General features: G+C 40.1%; 1 protein-coding gene across 1 annotated transcript; it reads left to right on the top strand.

The window, feature by feature from the left end:
* The first annotated feature begins 6,280 nt into the window (after positions 1-6,280).
* On the top strand, positions 6,281-18,412 carry LOC133854033 (calcium-dependent protein kinase 1-like). Its single transcript, XM_062290058.1, has 8 exons — positions 6,281-7,079; positions 8,510-8,653; positions 8,897-9,049; positions 9,297-9,412; positions 9,792-9,959; positions 11,021-11,148; positions 11,252-11,351; positions 17,904-18,412. Exons 1-8 carry the CDS (start codon positions 6,410-6,412, stop codon positions 17,985-17,987), a joined length of 1,563 nt encoding a protein of 520 aa, XP_062146042.1. The 5' UTR covers positions 6,281-6,409; the 3' UTR covers positions 17,988-18,412.
* The last annotated feature ends 676 nt before the right edge of the window (positions 18,413-19,088 follow it).

Raw genomic sequence — 19,088 nt, 5'->3', positions numbered from 1 at the left:
CACCCTAGCCATCCCCATTTGGCCTATTTTATTTTTGGGATAATTACACTTAACCCCCCTAATTTATCCACGGTGTGGCGATTTACCCTCCAATGTACCAAAATTGGTACATGACCCCCCAAACTTGCCAACGTGTGGCAAAATCAACTTTCCGTCCAATCAACCATTCGTTTGGACGGAAAATCGGTCACGTGCAAGTCACGTGACCGTTTAAGACAGAGACCCTCCCCAAGTCACGTGACTTGCACGTGACCGACTTTCCGTCCAAACGAACGGTCGATTGGACGGAAGGTTGATTTTGCCACACGTTGGCAAGTTCGGGGGGGTCATGTACCAATTTTGGTACATTAGGGAGTAAATCGCCACACCGTGGATAAATCAGGAGGGTTAAGTGTAATTATCCCTTTATTTTTTCTTTAATGACATGTTATAAGCCTACTAAATTTCCATGATATTCTTACAACTGTTTCAAGACAAGTATTACCTATTTTTGGAATAAATGAACTCCGTTACGTGCATCGTATGATATGGTACATCGGTACGTGCGGTATAACGGCCATGGACTTACTTTATTGGCTTAACCCTATGGTCACATGGGTCACTTTGATGTTATGATGGGCCTTAAATTCAATTGTTGTGTTATTAGGAATCGTGCATGTACAAAGTAAGCGCAACGAAAACTGATCCTACGAAATTTTTGTTTCAAGATAAACAAGGTTAGATAAAATAAATATACAAATTTGGGGTACTAATCGAATTCGGCCTCTCCTAGGTATGTATAGCTTTTTAACTCTGGCTGAGATTGAATGACCATGAACACATTCTTGACGTTCTTAGTACTCTTGAATAAACCTTCAGATCTTATCTCTGATGACTGATTATGATCGTGAGTGTGGACGCACAAACTATTCTCAAATTACTATAATAGGTAGAAGCGTAACCTTGAGAAAACTAAATATTATCTCTTGAATATTTCTTATGATTCTTTTTGCACGTTCTTGTGCATTTTACAAAAATATTTGTGAAACTTGAGTCTCGTAGTTTTTCAACTTATGAATCAATGAATTCTATCAATCAATGAATTGGTGAATTATGCTTCTCTGTGGTCCTCTATTTATAAACTTGGATTTTCAATCATAATTGGCTTAAGAGATAAATTAGAGTTATAGTAGAACTAGGAATGGAGCCATTGATGAACCAAGACTGGAGCTACAGTAGAGTTAGGACTGTAGTCATAGAAGAACTAAGACTCCTAATCCTATTCTATAGGGTGCAGGGCCAAGGAGAGAAAATTACTCCTCTTGGCGCTGCACCACACGGCCATGGGAAGAAAAACCTCATGCGCCTAAGGCTAGGGTTTTAACCTTAGCTACTACTACACACTCTTAAGCATGGGCTTGGGTTTTATCTCTTAGGCCCAATGCTCTTTTAACTCCACTTAAGCCTTTTGGAATAAATTTCAAGAGCCCAAAGATCTTCAATTGCTTAAGCCCTTAGAAAATTAAATTCCTAAGCCTAATCATCTATAAGTACCAAGCCACTTATGAATCATATTCCTTTGGCTCATGTTTTATCAAATAAAATAATGTACTAGATAAATGCATAGCCGAGACCCAAATCAAATGGTCAATTTACATCAACTCAAAGAGTGACCTAAAGGAAAAAAAAAAATACAATTAGCTTCAATAGGTCTGTGACAATATCATCCAACACTATTGATCACAATTGATTGTAATAAACAAATATGACTGCAATCTAATATGTATTTTCAAATTAATGAATTAATCCATGTAACGTACTTATTTATTACACATTATCCATATATGGAATCATTCCTTAATTAAACCAAAGTCAATACAGTGTGACTTTGTTCACTACCTCTTTTCCTTGATAACCGATTTAATTACATATATATCATTTTTGTACATTGTCAGATTTCATCTCACTTTGCACAAAACAAAGTTTGAGTAGATACTAATGAAACACTAAAGCCCAAACTTTAGGATAATCATTCTCATTAAATCTACATCAATGAGAATATTCCTTATCACTTTGTTCCATGACAAAAGATTTGGATTCATTCTTGAAAAAATATATTCACACAATGCTACATGCGATTACCCAATGCACATATATGTTGACCATTGATTGATTTCACCATCATACATCGAAGTGATCTACACTTTATATATGAATTTACAATCTTATCAGGATTTAGAGTAACTGTTATAAGTCATCATAGATGTTCATAATTCTTTATCACAGTATTGAAAGAATGATGACTCACGTAGTCAATGCGGTGTATGACACTACCTTGCTCTTAAACCAACACATCAACCCGAAGTCCTACTTGCTTCTCCTAATCAAGATAAATCATTGAGGTTGACATATTATAGTTTAGATGAATTTTCCAGATCCATTTATGACTATGAACAATCTTTTTATAAGTTACAATGACCTATGACTATGATCTTCTATGTGATAATCTCATTACTCACACCATAGTCAAATACAATGTACCTTAGGGACCTTACATGTGTATAATATGAAAAACATATTCAATATTATAATTATAGAAAAGCATCATCAATGCAATTAGAGTTTTGGACATCAGTCCCAACATGTGTTTGTGATCTGCACATGATTTACGAATGGGAGATCACAGTTACAGCTTTGCTAGTAGCGTGGGCCATCCGAGGTCGGTCTCGGTAGGGATGCTATTATTTGATGGTATGCGTACATATTCGGGCACCGGTGTTGTATTACAGGTCCCTCGAGATAATGTCAACCCTATCGAGAAGGGGTTAATATCTTGGGTAGACCATACGAAAAATAGCTATGATTAACTTATATATATAACATTTTTTCCTGTATTAAAAATATTAGGATTTGTCAACGAAGTTATGCCCAACAACTATTCAACTAAACTATTTTTATTGGAATAATAACAGAGGCAATATGTCGCAAGTTATGAAAGCTCATATTTATGGTTCAAGAATTATTTATGTCACTTAAGGCTTATTACATAACCAATTTCTTAATGATTTATTTATTAAGTCATAGACTTACGTGGTTAATTTCATTTCCTAGTTAAACCCCTTGGTGTTTACAGTTTAGCAAGTTATTAGCATTTAAGGATGAGAAATTTGCTAGGATTAAGACGCCAAGCGAATGTCTCGTAATAGCAGGTTTGGTAGTGTTGAGTTTAGGGATAATATTGGAAAACTTTTGAGTCTGTAATTGATGATGCGTATGTTGATGAATAAACTATATAGGGAACCTTAGAATCATGATTTTTCGCCTTCAGCACCACTTTTACTATGATAAGTTGCTATGGATAATTCCACCAGACAATGACTAGTTAATTGATATGGAGAAACCGCCAGTAACTCTCCACATTAAGTAAAAATAATTGGCTAATTTTGGGGGTGTTGCAAGTACAGTGTGTTGGGGATCATGCGTTAATCAAATTAGACGCATCGGAATATCGATCCCAAAATTTTTCTTCAAGATAGGCAATGCTAGATAATTTAAATAAACATTTTTAGAGTACTTACTTGAACGCGTTTAATAATAAACTACCACTCCTTGGCTATATGAGATAGTTGACTTTGAAGCTTTCATGTTAAATGATGAAGAACTTGTTCGTCGTGTTCCTGACTCAACCTTTAGATCTTCTCTTTGATGACTGAATATGACCATGAGTGTGGACTCATAACTTGAAACAGTGAATTAGTAAATAATACTTCACTATAGTCCTCTATTTATAGACTTGGATTAACACTTATGATATGGTTAAGAAATAAGTTTAAGCTGTAGCAGAGATAGGATATGAGTTATAGGAGGATTTGAACTCCTCCTCCTATCATCTATGGTGCACAGCCAAGGGAAGATAAACTCTCCCATTGGCCGTGCACCAACTGGCCATGACGAGTACTTATCTCCCTATGCATTGAGGGATAGGGTTTTAATCCTAATCCATTGTTACATATTTTTCAGCATGAGATTGTGTTTTATCTCTAAAGCTCAATGCTCCTTTATCTTAGCTTAATCTTTTGAAATTAATTCTAAGTGCCCGTAGCTCTTAACTGCTTAAACCCATAAAGGAAAAAAAAAATACAATTAGCTTTAAATAAGTTCGTGTGTAATTCACTTGACTCTATTTAATCACAATTGATTCTACTAAACAAATGTGTACTGGACTCTAATATGTATTTTCAAATTAATGAATCAATTCCCGTGACATACTTATTTATTACATATTACCCATTCATAAATTTATTTCGTAGTCGAACTAAAGTCAATATATTGTTACTTAGTTTACTGCATCTTTTCCTTGATACTCATCATTTAATAACATGACATATCATTTTTGTACCTTGTGAGTTTTTCATCTCACCTTTCACAAATTAAGTTTAAGTAAATTCCACCGAAACACTCAGGTCTGAGCTTTAAGATAGTCAACCTCATTAAATTTACATCAAAGAAAATATTCCTTATTGTTTTGTTCTTTTTGATAAAGGATTTGGATTCCTTCTTGAAGAATGTGTTTCCACAATGCTACATGCGATCACCCAACGCACAGAAGTTTTGACTAATGATTTGATTGCATTCTTGTACATCAAAGTAGCGTACACTTTACATCTGAGTTTGCAATCTTCTCAGGATTTAGAGTAACTGTTATAAGTTGTCGTGCACATACATCATTCTTAATCACAGTGTTGAAAGAATGATGACTTACGTGGTCACCGTTTGGTGCATGGCACTACCTTGCACTTACATCAACATATCAACCCGAAACCCTACCAAGTTCTCCTAATCAAGATAAATTATTAATGTTGCCATGTTATAGTTTAGATGAATTTCTCAGTTACATTTACAACTACGATTTATCTTTTATAAATTACAAGGACTTTATGACTATGATATTTTGTATGATAGTCTCATTACTCACACCTTAATCAAATACAACGTAACTTAGAATGCTTACATATATATCATATGAAATACTCAAACATATATATATAATTTTTAATATTATATAATTTATATAAAAAAAACTTAATGCAATTAGAGTTTTAGACACCGATCCTAACACATTCCCCGTTTGATCCCCCGCAAGATAAAAAAATGGGATTTGATTCCTACACAACACCATCACAACAAGTGCACAACACCCTCTCACATGGAGGTGGGCCCCACACACTGGACTCTACCCCCATGTGAGGGGGTGTTGTGCACTTGTTGTAGTATTATTATAAATCTATCATTTTCCTAAAAAAATCGACAACATAGGAAGACAGAGACATAGAGAGGTTGCAATGCATAGAGAAAGCGAAAGGGTGCGAATTTATAAAAATAGAGAGAGAAAGAGAATAGGCGGAGAAATTGAGGAACAAGAAATGAGCAGGAGTATTGGTGAGCTCCTTCTGATTCTCTGAAGCAGATCAATTTAGGATTGAACGAGGCAGAGAAGGAAGGTAGAAAAATTAGGTGACGGTGAAGACTCGAACCCGTGAACTCAGGGATTCTTATCTTCACCGTGCACGTAAGTTGGAGAACTTTCCAGCACGTGTTTTCCGAAACAACAGCTAATTGTTTGTACTTTTTTCTTCTTTTTTTTTTTATTTTTTTTTTATTTTTTTAAGTTTGGTGTGTTTGTTCGAAAAAAATGTAAAATAATATTTTACATTTTTTTCAAAAATAAATTATATTTTATTTAATTTTTTTAAATTTTATCTCACCAAGTTAAACCTCATAATTAACACAATGAATTAAAATAATATTTAAATTCAAAAACCTTAATGGATCAAGATTATGTTTTTATTTCCAAAATAGCAAACAAACATGCCGCTATTAGTTGTTTTCAAACAAGATATTACTGAAAATTCGGATTCATTGGGTCCACTTATTTGTTCGAGACAGAAGTTTTTTCTCTTTAAAGTATGTGAATTTATGTAAATTTTGAATACATAGGGCCAATAAAATGCGATTTAAAAAAATAATTTTTAAAAGTATTATTAAGTATCCGATAAAATTATAGTTTAATATTTAAAATGATAAATTAATTTTTAAAATTTTGTGTTTTAAAAAAAAGTATTTTCTTATCTTGTGTTTTTCAAATTGAAATTAAAAAAATGTAGTTATCAAATAATTTATGTTTACAATTTTATTTAAAATCGCATTTATTGTTTTCAAAATATCAATTCCAAACGTACCTTACTCCTACGATCCGTCGAAGCCCATTTTAGTCGTTTCAAGTTTTCAACCTCAACCACCAATCAGGGCTCAAGCATCAGCTAAGGACCCGCTTTCAACTCCACCTTCCCAACACACCCACAGACATTGACATTGAGAGGATCTTCCTAGCTCTTCGACTCTGACTCCATATTGACCAAAACACCCCCAAATGGGCAACTGCAGTGGCTACCCCTCCGCCCGAACCCAACTACCTTCAGACACTACCTCCTCCACTACCACTACCACCGCCACCCGATCAGACGATCCGGCCAATAATGATATCAAGATCCTCCCCACAACGTCCAAACCTTCCCAAACGCCTCCTCCGCTGGGCCGCGTGTTGGGCCGGCCCATCGAGGACGTCCGGTCTACCTACACCTTCGGCCGCGAGCTCGGCCGCGGCCAGTTCGGCGTGACCTACCTGGTCACCCACAAGCGCACGCGCGAGCAGTTCGCGTGCAAGTCAATCGCCACCCGCAAGCTCGTCAACCGCGACGATATCGAAGACGTCCGGCGGGAGGTCCAGATCATGCACCACCTCACGGGCCACCGCAACATCGTCGAGCTCAAGGGCGCATTCGAGGACCGCCACTCCGTCAACCTCGTCATGGAGCTCTGCGCCGGCGGCGAGCTCTTTGACCGTATCATCGCCCGAGGTCACTACTCCGAGCGCGCCGCAGCCATAGTCTGCCGCCAGATCTTCACCGTCGTGCACAACTGCCACTCCATGGGAGTGATACATCGGGACCTTAAGCCGGAGAATTTCTTGCTCCTGAGCAAAGACGAGGATTCGCCGCTCAAGGCCACGGATTTCGGTCTCTCCGTGTTCTTCAAGCCAGGTGTGTGTTAGTTTCGTTGAATGTGATTTCGTTTGGCTTTTTCGGATATGATGTGTTTGGTCGCTAAGAAAATGCGGGAAAAAAGGGGAAGAAAAATTGAAGTTTTGAGTTAGAAATTAGTCAGGATCGGGTAGATAACTTGAATCTTGTTAAGAAGAGGGTTTGCCGCTCGAGGTCACGGATTTCGGCCTCTGTGTTTTTCAAGCAAGGTGTGTGATTCGTGGAATCTGATTGTTTGGTTTTGCGGATACGATGTCAACGGTTGCTGAAAAAATGCAGGAAAATGGGGAAGAAAATTTGAAGTTTTGAGTGAGAAATTAATAAATAAGGATTAAGTAACTTCAATCTGGTATTAGGGATGTTTAATTTACTAAGGCTTGTTTGTTCCGACAAAATGCTTTTCGTCAAATATTTTCCGCATTTTTCGATGTTGGTTGCCCTTAGAAAACTTGGTGAACCGTAAAATATATATATTTTTTTTTGAGAAAAACCGTAAAATATTTTAGATCAACAGTAAAACACCTATTTGTTTTCCGTAAAATTTTTACATTTTTTTTCAAAGGTGGAAAACAATTTCCATCCATAGCTTTTTTCTTTAAAGACCTCTCCTCCTGGCAAACATCCACTCCATGGCACACCCCATACACCACATCCTCTTCCGCCACATCAACCCCTACCGGAGCCATCCCACTTGCAGAAAATGTTTTCCAGTGCCAACCAAATAACAGAATGTTTTCAAGGTGACAGCCAAATATTGGAAAATATAGAGTTTTCTTAGAAAATATTTTCAATTGAAAATGTTTTACATCGAAACAAATGGATCCTAAATTTGTAAATATTGTGTGTCGTTTGCAATAATCAAATAAAACCGAAAAATTTGGGATCGGTGATGGTTGTCGTGATGAATATGTCATCAAAATTCAGTGTTTTATTCAATAGCAGTTATAATGAAGAGTAATTGTGCTTATACCTTGATGTGGATCATTAATGATGAGATCAAGTTTGATGCATTTTTGAAATCCTAAAGATTTGGTTGGCTCTGTTGGTATGCTTGAAATAGAAACGCTATTGGATTGTGAAAATTAAACCCCACATTGGATGAGTAGATTAAGCAGGCATGTATGTGTGAAATCCCATATTGGTCGTGTAATAGGTAAGATTGAGCTATATAAATGACTCTAAGGAGTTTCAATTGTATGTTCGACCAGTCTTTTTAATATATATGTGTAGATGTGGTTAGTGTTTCCTTGATCATGAAATCCACAAGACCAAATGTAGCTATTTGCAGTGGATAAAATTACTTTTTGGTTTCAATATTGGCAGTCATTTTTTTTTTTTTTGAATTATGTGCTTTGAAGTCTGGACATCAATGTAATTTTATTTTCATGCTTATTTTGAGGTTTTATGTGTGTGTGTGTATGTGTATGCAGGAGATGTATTTAAAGATCTTGTTGGAAGTGCATATTATGTAGCTCCTGAGGTGCTGCGCCGGAATTATGGAGCTGAAGCGGATATTTGGAGTGCTGGGGTGATACTTTACATTCTACTTAGTGGGGTACCACCTTTCTGGGGAGGTATGGCTATTATCCTTAAATGAGCAAGACAAAACCCGAAACAAGATGTTTTTTATGCTCCCAAGTTTTTTGCTCCATTGGTGGAGTGCATCATTGGCGAACTAATTGGTAAAGAGTGATAAGTAAATATTCAACGCAGAGGGTTCTGGATTCATCCATTATGACAGATTTCAGATTTACTATCCATTTTGGGATTTCAGTTTGTAAACAGTGCTTGGTGGCTTACTTCTGTTTCATATGCAGAGAATGAACAAGGTATTTTTGATGCTGTTCTTCGAGGACATATTGATTTCACATCTGATCCTTGGCCATCCATATCCAGTAGCGCCAAAGATCTTGTGAAGAGGATGCTACGAGCTGATCCTAAGGAACGTCTGTCAGCAGCTCAAGTCCTTAGTAAGTTTCAGTTATGAAAAGAGTGTCTAGACATGGACTAGGGTTGAGGAAGGAAATTTATCATGTCTTCTCAAATTCTAAGGCTACACCAAGGTGTATGCCATATAGAGTACACACAAGCATTTTTCTAGCCAACAAGAAAAGTGGAGACAAGGAAAAATTGAAAAAAAGGAAAAAGAATTCATTCATTTGTCTGTCCTGGCTTCTCACTCTATATCCCTTACTTACCACCGAAAATGCAATGCAGGTCATCCATGGATGAGAGAAGATGGGGATGCATCTGATAAGCCTCTTGATATTGCTGTTTTAACCAGAATAAAACAATTCAGGGCAATGAACAAGCTCAAAAAAGTTGCTCTAAAGGTGAGAACATCTCTTATGATCATCATAGTCATCAGTAGCTTCTTTTTTATTAAAACAAGAAGAAAAAACTAGCAACCTCATCAATAAGTTGACTAAAAACAAAGAGGAACAAGATGTTTTGTATTTTAAAGAGAAATTCAGAGAAGTATATAAAAGAAGGCTTTTATAAGACCATTCCCAATGAAAATCCAGTTTTTCTTTGAACCCTAGCAAGCTGATAAAATTTATCAAGAAGAAGAATGCCTGAGAGCATGAGCATCTAGTTCCTGCCAATCAGAGTGAAAGATTTCCACTTAGAGGGGAAAAAAAGAGAAAAAGAAGAAACGAAGATATCATCATCCAGTCTTTCATTATGTCACAATTTCTCTCTTTTCTTCAGGTAATTGCAGAAAATCTTTCTGAAGAAGAAATCATGGGCATGAAGGAGATGTTCAAATCTATGGATACAGACAACAGTGGAACAATCACTTTTGAAGAGTTGAAAGCTGGTCTTCCAAAACTGGGTACTAAGCTTTCTGAGTCTGAAGTGAAGCAATTGATGGAAGCGGTAATATCTTTGGTCTTCTTTATTTTCTGCTCTGCCTGAGCTTAATGGTGCTTTCAATTTATTTACCTTGTTCCTTCAGAAATTTTTGATAAGTAAATCAATCTTATTAAAAGCGCAAAGGGGTGCAACCTAAGTATAGTTGGGAGTACAAAAGAGAAACACCCACTTAGGGAGATTGTTATCCTCTTAGAGCCTTGGCCATTATCATTTAAGATGAAGTCCAAGCTTTGCAACTTTTGGGCCACTGTTGTGGATAACATTCTTGAGTCCTAGCTACTGATCTTTGCACAGAAACTGGAAACCAGTAGGATTAAGAACTGACTTATGAATTCATAACATGGAGAAGTATATTTTGTTGAATGAAGTTGTTATGCAACTCATTCTCCTCTAAGTTCATTTCCTGATGACCTTTGATGCCTTAACCAAATATTTGGGCCTGCGACAGTATTCAATTTTTGCAATCCACTGTCTATGTTTTGTCAAATCCCAGGTTATTTATGTTTTTCTTATAACTTGGACTTGGATCCATATCCATATCTCATTGCTCCTGTCGTGTGGCACCTTCAAGATGGAATGAATCACTTACTTTACCAATTTTAGTTTTTTTTTTGACTAAAATCATTCAAGCCGACTTTATTGTTTCCCATTAGTGCTCTGTCTAGCTTTCACAAATGAAACATATTTCCTGGTGTATCCTTACCTTGGAAACTCATTCCCATCTTTGCTTCCTAATTTTAATTATGTTCATTTCTGGGGCATAATTCTTGATTCACCAGCATATGGGATCATAAAAAACTGTTGAAAATATCTTCATTTCATGTATCCCACAATTGTAACCATTCATGAACCTATAAACAAGAAAAGAAAACAGCTGTTAATGTATATTCTATTTTCAGAGCTTTTTTTTTTTATTTTTTATTTTATTATTATTATTATTATTATTATTTATTTATTTTTCCTCTTTTGTCTGCCTAAATATTAAATGCATGTGCAAGTCTCATCATTTTGATGAATCAGTTTCTGGCTCTGCAAATATAGTCATAAGCTTTTACTTTTTCCAGGCTGATGTGGATGGAAATGGGACTATTGATTACATCGAGTTTATATCAGCTACTATGCACATTAATAGAGTGGATAGAGAGGACCACCTATACAAAGCATTCCAGTATTTTGACAAGGACGAGAGCGGGTAACCAGCCTTTATCTTTTTCTTTTATTAAAACTGTACTTATCAAAGTTTTTCAATTCTTAGGTAATTTATCTTTGGTTGTGTTTCTTGCTTCTCATTTTAGGTACATTACAATGGAAGAGTTAGAGCATGCCCTTAAGAAGTATAATATGGGGGACGAAAAAACGATTAGGGAGATCATTGCTGAAGTTGACACAGACAATGTATGTTTCTTCCTCCTTTCTTCTTTGTCTTTTTCCAAATACACTTTCTTTGTCTATCATTTTCCTGAAAGAGGCAAAAAAAAAAAAAAAAAAAAAAAAAAAAAAAAAAAATCCTTTGATTCCTGATTTATTTCGACATTTATTTCAAAAAAAAATCATGGTTGATTTAAGTTCAGAAAAGCACATGATTTATTATGTTAGTGATTATTATTTTCCAAAGTAATGCATCGATAGGAGATTTCAAAATTTTAAAGTGCAAGAAGATTAAATTCCTTGTCATAAAAACATTCCGACTCTCCAGACCTGTTCCATTTCATAACAGCACACCATCATTTCTCAAGACACTCCTTTCTTGATTTTACATTCTGTCCCATCAAAATATAGATTTCCATATCTATATTTCTTGATCTTATAGAAACAACTCACTAAACAACCACGTTAGCCCTAGGGAGCATACAGAAGGAGAAGATGTTGACATGCATCACTTATGGAATAGGAGGGAGGAGGGGATCATTTTTTTTCATTGTGAGGTTGCTTGTGCCTTATGGAATGCTATCTTCAGTCATTTTGGGCTGTCTTGGGTTATGCCTAGACGAGTAGTAGACTTGTTGTTTGCTTGTTAGGGAGGGAGGGAGAGTCCGTGAATCTTCTTTTTCTTCGTTGTGAGGTTGCTTGTGCCTTATGGTATGCTTTCTTCAGTCATTTTGGGCTGTCTTGAGTTATGCCTAGACGAGTAGTAGACTTGTTTGCTTGTTGGGGAGGGGGGGAGGGAGGGAGTGAATCTGTGGATCTTCTTTTTCTTCGTGATGAGGTTGCTTGTGCCTTTGGAATGCTTTTTTCAGTCATTTTGGACTATCTTGGGTTATTTCTAGACGAGTAGTAGACTTGTTTGCTTGTTGGGGAGGGAGGGAGGGAGTGAGAGTCCGTGGATCTTCTTTTTCTTCATTGTGAGGTTGCTTATACCTTATGGAATGCTTTCTTCAATCATTTTGGGTTGTCTTTGGTTATGCCTGGACGAGTAGTAGACTTGTTTGCTTGTTGGATGGGGATTGTTGGTAGCACTTAGAGTGCTGCTGATAAGAACCCAAAATTAGGGCTCAAAAGGAACTTGTTATTGATAAATCATTGATACCCAGTTTGTAGACTAGGGTTACATTTATAGGATAATTTGATGCGTAAACAAGGAAGGGAATAACACTACAAGGAATGAAATAAGATTTATTGGCTTGCCATATTGAAATAGGCTGAGAAGGAAGTAGAAAGGAAAGTAGCCGTTAGGGGAGAAAGCCGGATTTGGAAACCCAGTCTTGGCGCCAACTGTCTCTAGCCGCCTGCCTTAGGTGGATCCTAAATCACTGGAAACCCTAATTATCCTAATTGATAGCTAGGATGTCGGAACCTTAATCGCTATTTCTCCTTCTTATCATTCCCACCCCCTTGAGATCAACCTTGTCCTCAAGGTTGGAAGTTAGGAAAACGTTCCTGGAGGGAATGAGCCTCCTCCCACGTGGCATCCTCTGGGGGTAAGGTGGTCCATTGGACGAGCACCTGAGTGATTGTGCGGCCTTTCTTGCGGATGTGGCGCCGATCCAGGATGCGGGATGGTGAGACTTGCAATGTTCCTTGATCATCAAAGGTGGGCAGATCCTGAGCTGGAACGCTGGTACGTCCGATGACCTTCTTGAGGCAAGAAACATGAAACACCGGGTGGACAGCCGAGCCTGCTGGAAGCTCCAGACGATACGCAACCTTGCCGATGCGGTTAAGGATGCGAAATGGGCTATAAAACCGAGGAGCCAACTTCATGGATCGGTGGGTAGCAATTGTACTCTGACGATACGGCTGGAGGCGGAGGAACACCAAATCACCGACAGCAAATTCACGTTCCGTGCGGTGTTGATCCTCTTGCTGCTTCATGCGGTTCTGAGCCTCAGTTAGATGCTGCTTGAGTGTCCGAAGTATGCAGTCCCGGGCAGATAATGTCTCATCCACTTGGGCTACCGTGGTGGTGCCGATTTCATAACCTACCATGGGCGGAGGAGGTCGCCCGTAAACTACTTCGAATGGGGTCATCTTCGTCGCAGTGTGGTAGGTGGTGTTATACCAATATTCTGCCCATGATAGCCATTGGACCCACTGCTTGGGTTGCGTACTAACGAAGCACCGTAGATATGTCTCGAGACAGCGGTTAACTACTTCCGTTTGCCCATCGGTTTGGGGGTGGTACCCAGAACTTAGTTTAAGTTTAGTACCTTGCATTTGGAAGAGCTCCTGCCAGAATTTGCTAGTGAAAATCCGGTCGCGGTCGGACACGATTGACTTCGGAAGGCCATGAAATTTGATAATGTTGTCCATGAAGGCTCTTGCCACGGATGTCGCCGTGTAAGGGTGTTTGAGGGCCACAAAGTGGGCTGCCTTAGAGAGTCTATCTACAACCACCATGATCACGGTGTAGCCACGAGAATTAGGGAGAGCATCAATAAAGTCCATGGATAGTTCGGACCAAATGTAATCAGGCACCGGTAGGGGTTGTAGTAGACCGGCTGGGGACAGGGTCTCGTACTTGTGTCGTTGACAGACCTCACACTCCGCAATGTAGGTGCGGATATCTGGCCGCATATGGGGCCAATAGAAGAGCTTGTTCACGCGCTGCACCGTTTTTTGGTAGCCGGAGTGGCCTGCGGCCGGACTGGTGTGTAGCTCATCAAGGATAACAGTACGCCATGGAGAGTTCGGGCTGATGACGATGCGACGATCGTATTGCAATAGCCCGTCCTGCACAAAATAGTGTTTAGCCATAAAGTGATCGTGTTGCAACTTACTGATTTTGGCCTGTATCCAAGGATCCTTCTTCAAGTCCTCCTTCATCCGGTCCAGCCAATCCAAGTGGATATAAGAGATGGCAGAGAGGGAGACAGATTCCTCTTGCTGGCGGGATAGGGCATCCGCCACCCGATTGTCGATCCCTCTTTTGTATGAGATGGTGTAATCGTATCCGAGAAGTTTGGTGAGCCACTTTTGCTGTGCTGGGGTCGTGGCCCGGGCATCCAAGAAATGCTTAAGGCTTTGATGGTCGGTCTTGATGATGAAGTGGCGGCCCACGAGATACGTACGCGATTTTGTAACCGCATGGATGATTGCCGTCATCTCCTTCTCGTAGGTGGAAAGCCCAAGGTGGCGCGGTGCTAATGCCTTGCTTGTGAATGCAATAGGTCGGTTTGATTGCATTAAGACAGCGCCAATACCAGTTCCGCAAGCATCACTTTCGACCACGAAGGGCTGAGTGAAATCCGGCAAGGCGAGGACGGGGGTGGTGGTCATGGCCTTCTTAAGAGCGTTGAACGCTTCCTCAGCTTCTGCAGTCCAAACAAAATTCCCCTTCTTGAGCAGGGCGGTGAGAGGCCTGCAAATCTTCCCATAATCCCGAACAAATTTCCGGTAGTACCCCGTGAGGCCAAGGAACCCGCGCAATCCCGTGACCATTTTTGGAATGGGCCAATCAAGCATGCTACTGATTTTGGCGGGGTCCGCTGCAACTCCTTCCTTGGAAATGATATGGCCGAGATACTCCACCTGTTCCACCCCGAACGCACACTTGGAACGTTTGATGAAAAGCTGGTGTTGTTGCAATTGCAACAAAGTCGTCTCCAGATGTTGAAGGTGGGTCTCCAGGGTCGGACTGTAAACCAGAATATCATCTAGAAAAACCAAAATGAACTTGCGTAAGAATGGGCGAAATACCTCGTTCATCAAATGTTGAAAGGTCGATGGTGCATTGGTGAGGCCGAACGGCATGACCAAGAATTCGTAGTGACCATCATGTGTCCGGAAGGCCGTTTTTTCAACATCCGCTTCATGTACTCGAATTTGATGGTAGTCGGAACGTAGATCGAGTTTAGAGAAGTAGCGTGCACCATGTAATTCATCTAGAAGCTCGTCTATCACTGGGATAGGGAACTTATCCTTGACCGTGACTTGATTGAGCGCTCGGTAATCCACGCACATGCGCCAAGTGCTGTCCTTCTTGCGCACTAGCAGGACTGGGGAAGAATAGGGGCTGTGGCTAGGCCGAATTAGCCCAGTCTCGAGTAGCGCCTTGACTGTTCGTTCAATTTCATCCTTCTGCACGTGGGCATACCGATAGGGGCGCACGTTGGTGGGAGCACAATTCGGCAATACCGGTATTTGATGGTCATGTGAGCGCCGTGGGGGCAGCGTCACGGGCTCCGCAAAGAGGTGGCTGAACCGGTCCAGTAGTTGATGCAATTGAGGTGCGGCCGGATGGCCCGCAGCAGTGATGGTCTGGCACTCAGTGTCCGAGACCCATCTCGGTTGGATTAGTAGGCTTTTTGCCGGGCTCTCCTTTTTCCAGACTTGCTCCATGGAACGGATTCCTACTTCGTGGACCGGCTTGAGTTGGTTGCCCATCACCCTGTACCTCTGTTTCTCCACTGTGAATTCCATACTCAAATCCGAGAAATCCCATAGGATGGGCCCTAGGGTGCGGAGCCACTGAGCGCCCAGCACCATGTCACACCCTCCGAGCGACAAGATATAGAAGTCAGCCGAAAAGGATAGTTGTTGTAATGTCACCCGAACATCTGGGCAACAACCGGTGCTTCTCAGCTTGCCCCCGTCTGCAATCCGGACCTCTAGTATTGCATTAACATCAACTTGGCAGAGAAGGTGTCGCACCACTCGAGGATGCAGGAAGTTGTGCGTGCTCCCTGAGTCGATCAATGCTGTGAGTGGTTGTCGCTTGATGTACAGCGTAACGCGCATGGTTCGTGGAGTCGTTTCCCCCGCCAGGGCTGCCATCGATATCTTCAATACTTCTGCTGGTTCAGCGTCCTCAAACACGTCTTCGGCATCCTCTGTCGTCGTGTCATCACCTTCGATGAGGAACAACACCTTCTGTTTGCACCTGTGTCCAGCTTCCCAACGCTCATCACAATTGTAGCACAGGTTCTTGCGCCGCCTTTCAGCAGCTTCCGCAGGGGTCAATCGTTTGACCGGTGGATTCTTCGGAACAGCCGGGGCCACGGAATGGGTTGGCTTGATGGATTGTTTGTGTGGTGGCTTGCGGTTCTGCCTCTCCTCTTGTAACCAGGCGAGGCCGATGGTCGAGGTGAGGGACGTGGGTCTAAACATTTTAACGTTTAGTCGAATGTCTTCTTTCAACCCACCGATGAAACAGCTGATCAAGAACGGCTCGCTCAAGCCCGGGACCTGAGTGGCTAGCTTCTCAAACTCGGTCTGGTACTCTCGAATACTACCCATCTGTTGCAGTTTTGCCAGAGCTTCCGCAGAGTCGTCATATTCTGTTGGCCCGAAACGGGTTAAGAGGGCCTTGGCGAATTCCGGCCATGTGGCCATGGGGTTGGCGGTTGTTGCCCACCGATACCACTGCAGGGCGTCCCCTTCCAAATGAAAAGAAGCAATACGAATCTGTTGGAGAGCCTGGGTTTGGTGGTACTCGAAGAATTGCTCTGCCCTGTAGAGCCATCCCACCGGATCGCTACCATCAAAGCGAGGAAAATCGAGGCGTAGGGCCCGGGTGTGGATGGAGTTGTCACCACGTCGCTGCTCATGGTTGGGCCCGGTACCGGAGTTGTATTCGGGCTCATGGTTGTGTGGGGGAGGCGGTGGAGCCCCACCTTGGACACCCCCGGTGGTTCTTCCATTGCTGGACTCGGCTTCCATTCGTTGCACACTGGTGGACAGCCGATCACACTTCTGGTTGATGGCGGCCATGGCTTCCGTCATTTCTTTCATGTGTTGCTCCGTTCGCTCCATGAAGCGGGTGAGATGATCCGAATCCATCCTTTGCTGTTTTTGCTTGCGTGTATGAACCATACACCGGATCAGAGGAGCTCTGATACCATAATGATAAGAACCCAAAATTAGGGCTCAAAAGGAACTTGTTATTGATAAATCATTGATACCCAGTTTGTAGACTAGGGTTACATTTACAGGATAATTTGATGCGTAAACAAGGAAGGGAATAACACTACAAGGAATGAAATAAGATTTATTGGCTTGCCATATTGAAATAGGCTGAGAAGGAAGTAGAAAGGAAAGTAGCCGTTAGGGGAGAAAGCCGGATTTGGAAACCCAGTCTTGGCGCCAACTGTCTCTAGCCGCCTGCCTTAGGTGGATCCTAAATCACTGGAAACCCTAATTATCCTAATTGATAGCTAGGATGTCGGAACCTTAATCGCTATTTCTCCTTCTTATCAGCTGCTGTGTGGAAGATTGTGTCTTCTTGCATTCTGTGATGTCTTTGAAAGGAAAGAAATGATAGATGTTTCGAGGACGGTAGTAGAGCTTAAGTGTTTTTTGTTTAGTAATCTTTATTTTTTGACAACTATGTTTAGCTCTCTTCATGTGCTTAGTTTTCATGATTTTTTTGTTCTTTTTCTCTCTTTCTAGTTAAGTGTTTCTCTTGTATATTTCCTGGGTACTTGGGTTTTGCTTTTCGCTTTTAATCATATCTCAGTTGCTTATAAAAAAATTTCTTGATCTTTTCACAACTCCCAAATTCTTTTGCAGGATGGAAGAATTAATTACGATGAATTTGCCTCCATGATGAGGAAAGGCAATCCAGAATTGGTCACAAACAGACGACGAAAATGAGCTTTACACAATTAGCATGTTTCGCTGGGCTCTACCACTCTTGGCTCGACTGGTACGTTAATTTATGTGGGTTGTGTTATGATTCCGGATCACATTTTCCATCTCAATGTAGCAATATCAGATCGCAAGGCAATCCTTGCCATCTGAAATTGTTTGTGGATTGTTCATGGCTGCTCTTCACTGGAAGAAATCAGCTAGAATGGCACCGGCTTCGGGATAATTGCACTGATTTACCTAGATTAGATGCTTTAATGTGTCGGTAAATACGAACTCCGGTACTCATTGCCGACAAGGGAAAAGAAAAGAAGAGAGAAAGAACACGTGTGCTGTTCAATACTTGTTTCCGAATGTTTGGCCACGTTTTATGTAACAACTGAATTGGTGGTTGATCTCAAGTCCACCAATGTCCAAGCCTAGAATATGCTTATTTGGGTTTGGCATCTTTCTTTCTTTCTTTTTTTTTTTTTTTTCTTTTTTTTTTTTTTTTTTTTTTTTTTTTTTTTTTCTGGGTTGTGCAATTCCTATAACATGATTGATGCCTTTTATATGAGCATATACACTTTGCAGATCATTTCTCAATAGCTCTTTCTATACAAAATAGTGATCATTTAGGAAAGCACCCTTCAAATCAAGGGCTTCTTCGAATTACTTACCAAAAAAAAAAGAAAGGAAATTGGTCGTGGAAGGGCTCTAGTTGAACTATCATTCAAGCATGTATGCAAATTCAGCCGTTAATATATGAGTAACGCTAGAAATCATATTTTTATGTTGCAATTATTTTACAATGGACGTGTCAATCTCAACAAACTAATCCTAAGGTTGCATAGAATTGCCGTATCAACATTTTGAGATAATTGTAAAATAAAAATGTGATAAAAGAAAGTAAACCTAAATATTTGGGGAAAATTACATAATTTCTTTTGTAACAAATTTTACTCTGACCTTATAAATGTTTCAATATAAATTTTAAATTTCTAAAGGGAAAATTATGACAAATATCTCTATGGAGTTTTAAAAGTGACTTCTCTTTATGGTATGTCTTTGACTCTTTGTAACAAATAACTTGTACAAATTTCGTTGTTTTTTAGTTACGGTACCATT

The sequence above is a fragment of the Alnus glutinosa genome, chromosome 13 (assembly GCF_958979055.1).
Source record: "Alnus glutinosa chromosome 13, dhAlnGlut1.1, whole genome shotgun sequence".
NCBI classification, from domain to species: Eukaryota; Viridiplantae; Streptophyta; class Magnoliopsida; order Fagales; family Betulaceae; genus Alnus; species Alnus glutinosa.
The sequence above is the reverse complement of the archived record's forward strand: the minus strand, read 5'-3'. Positions and strand labels throughout refer to the sequence as shown.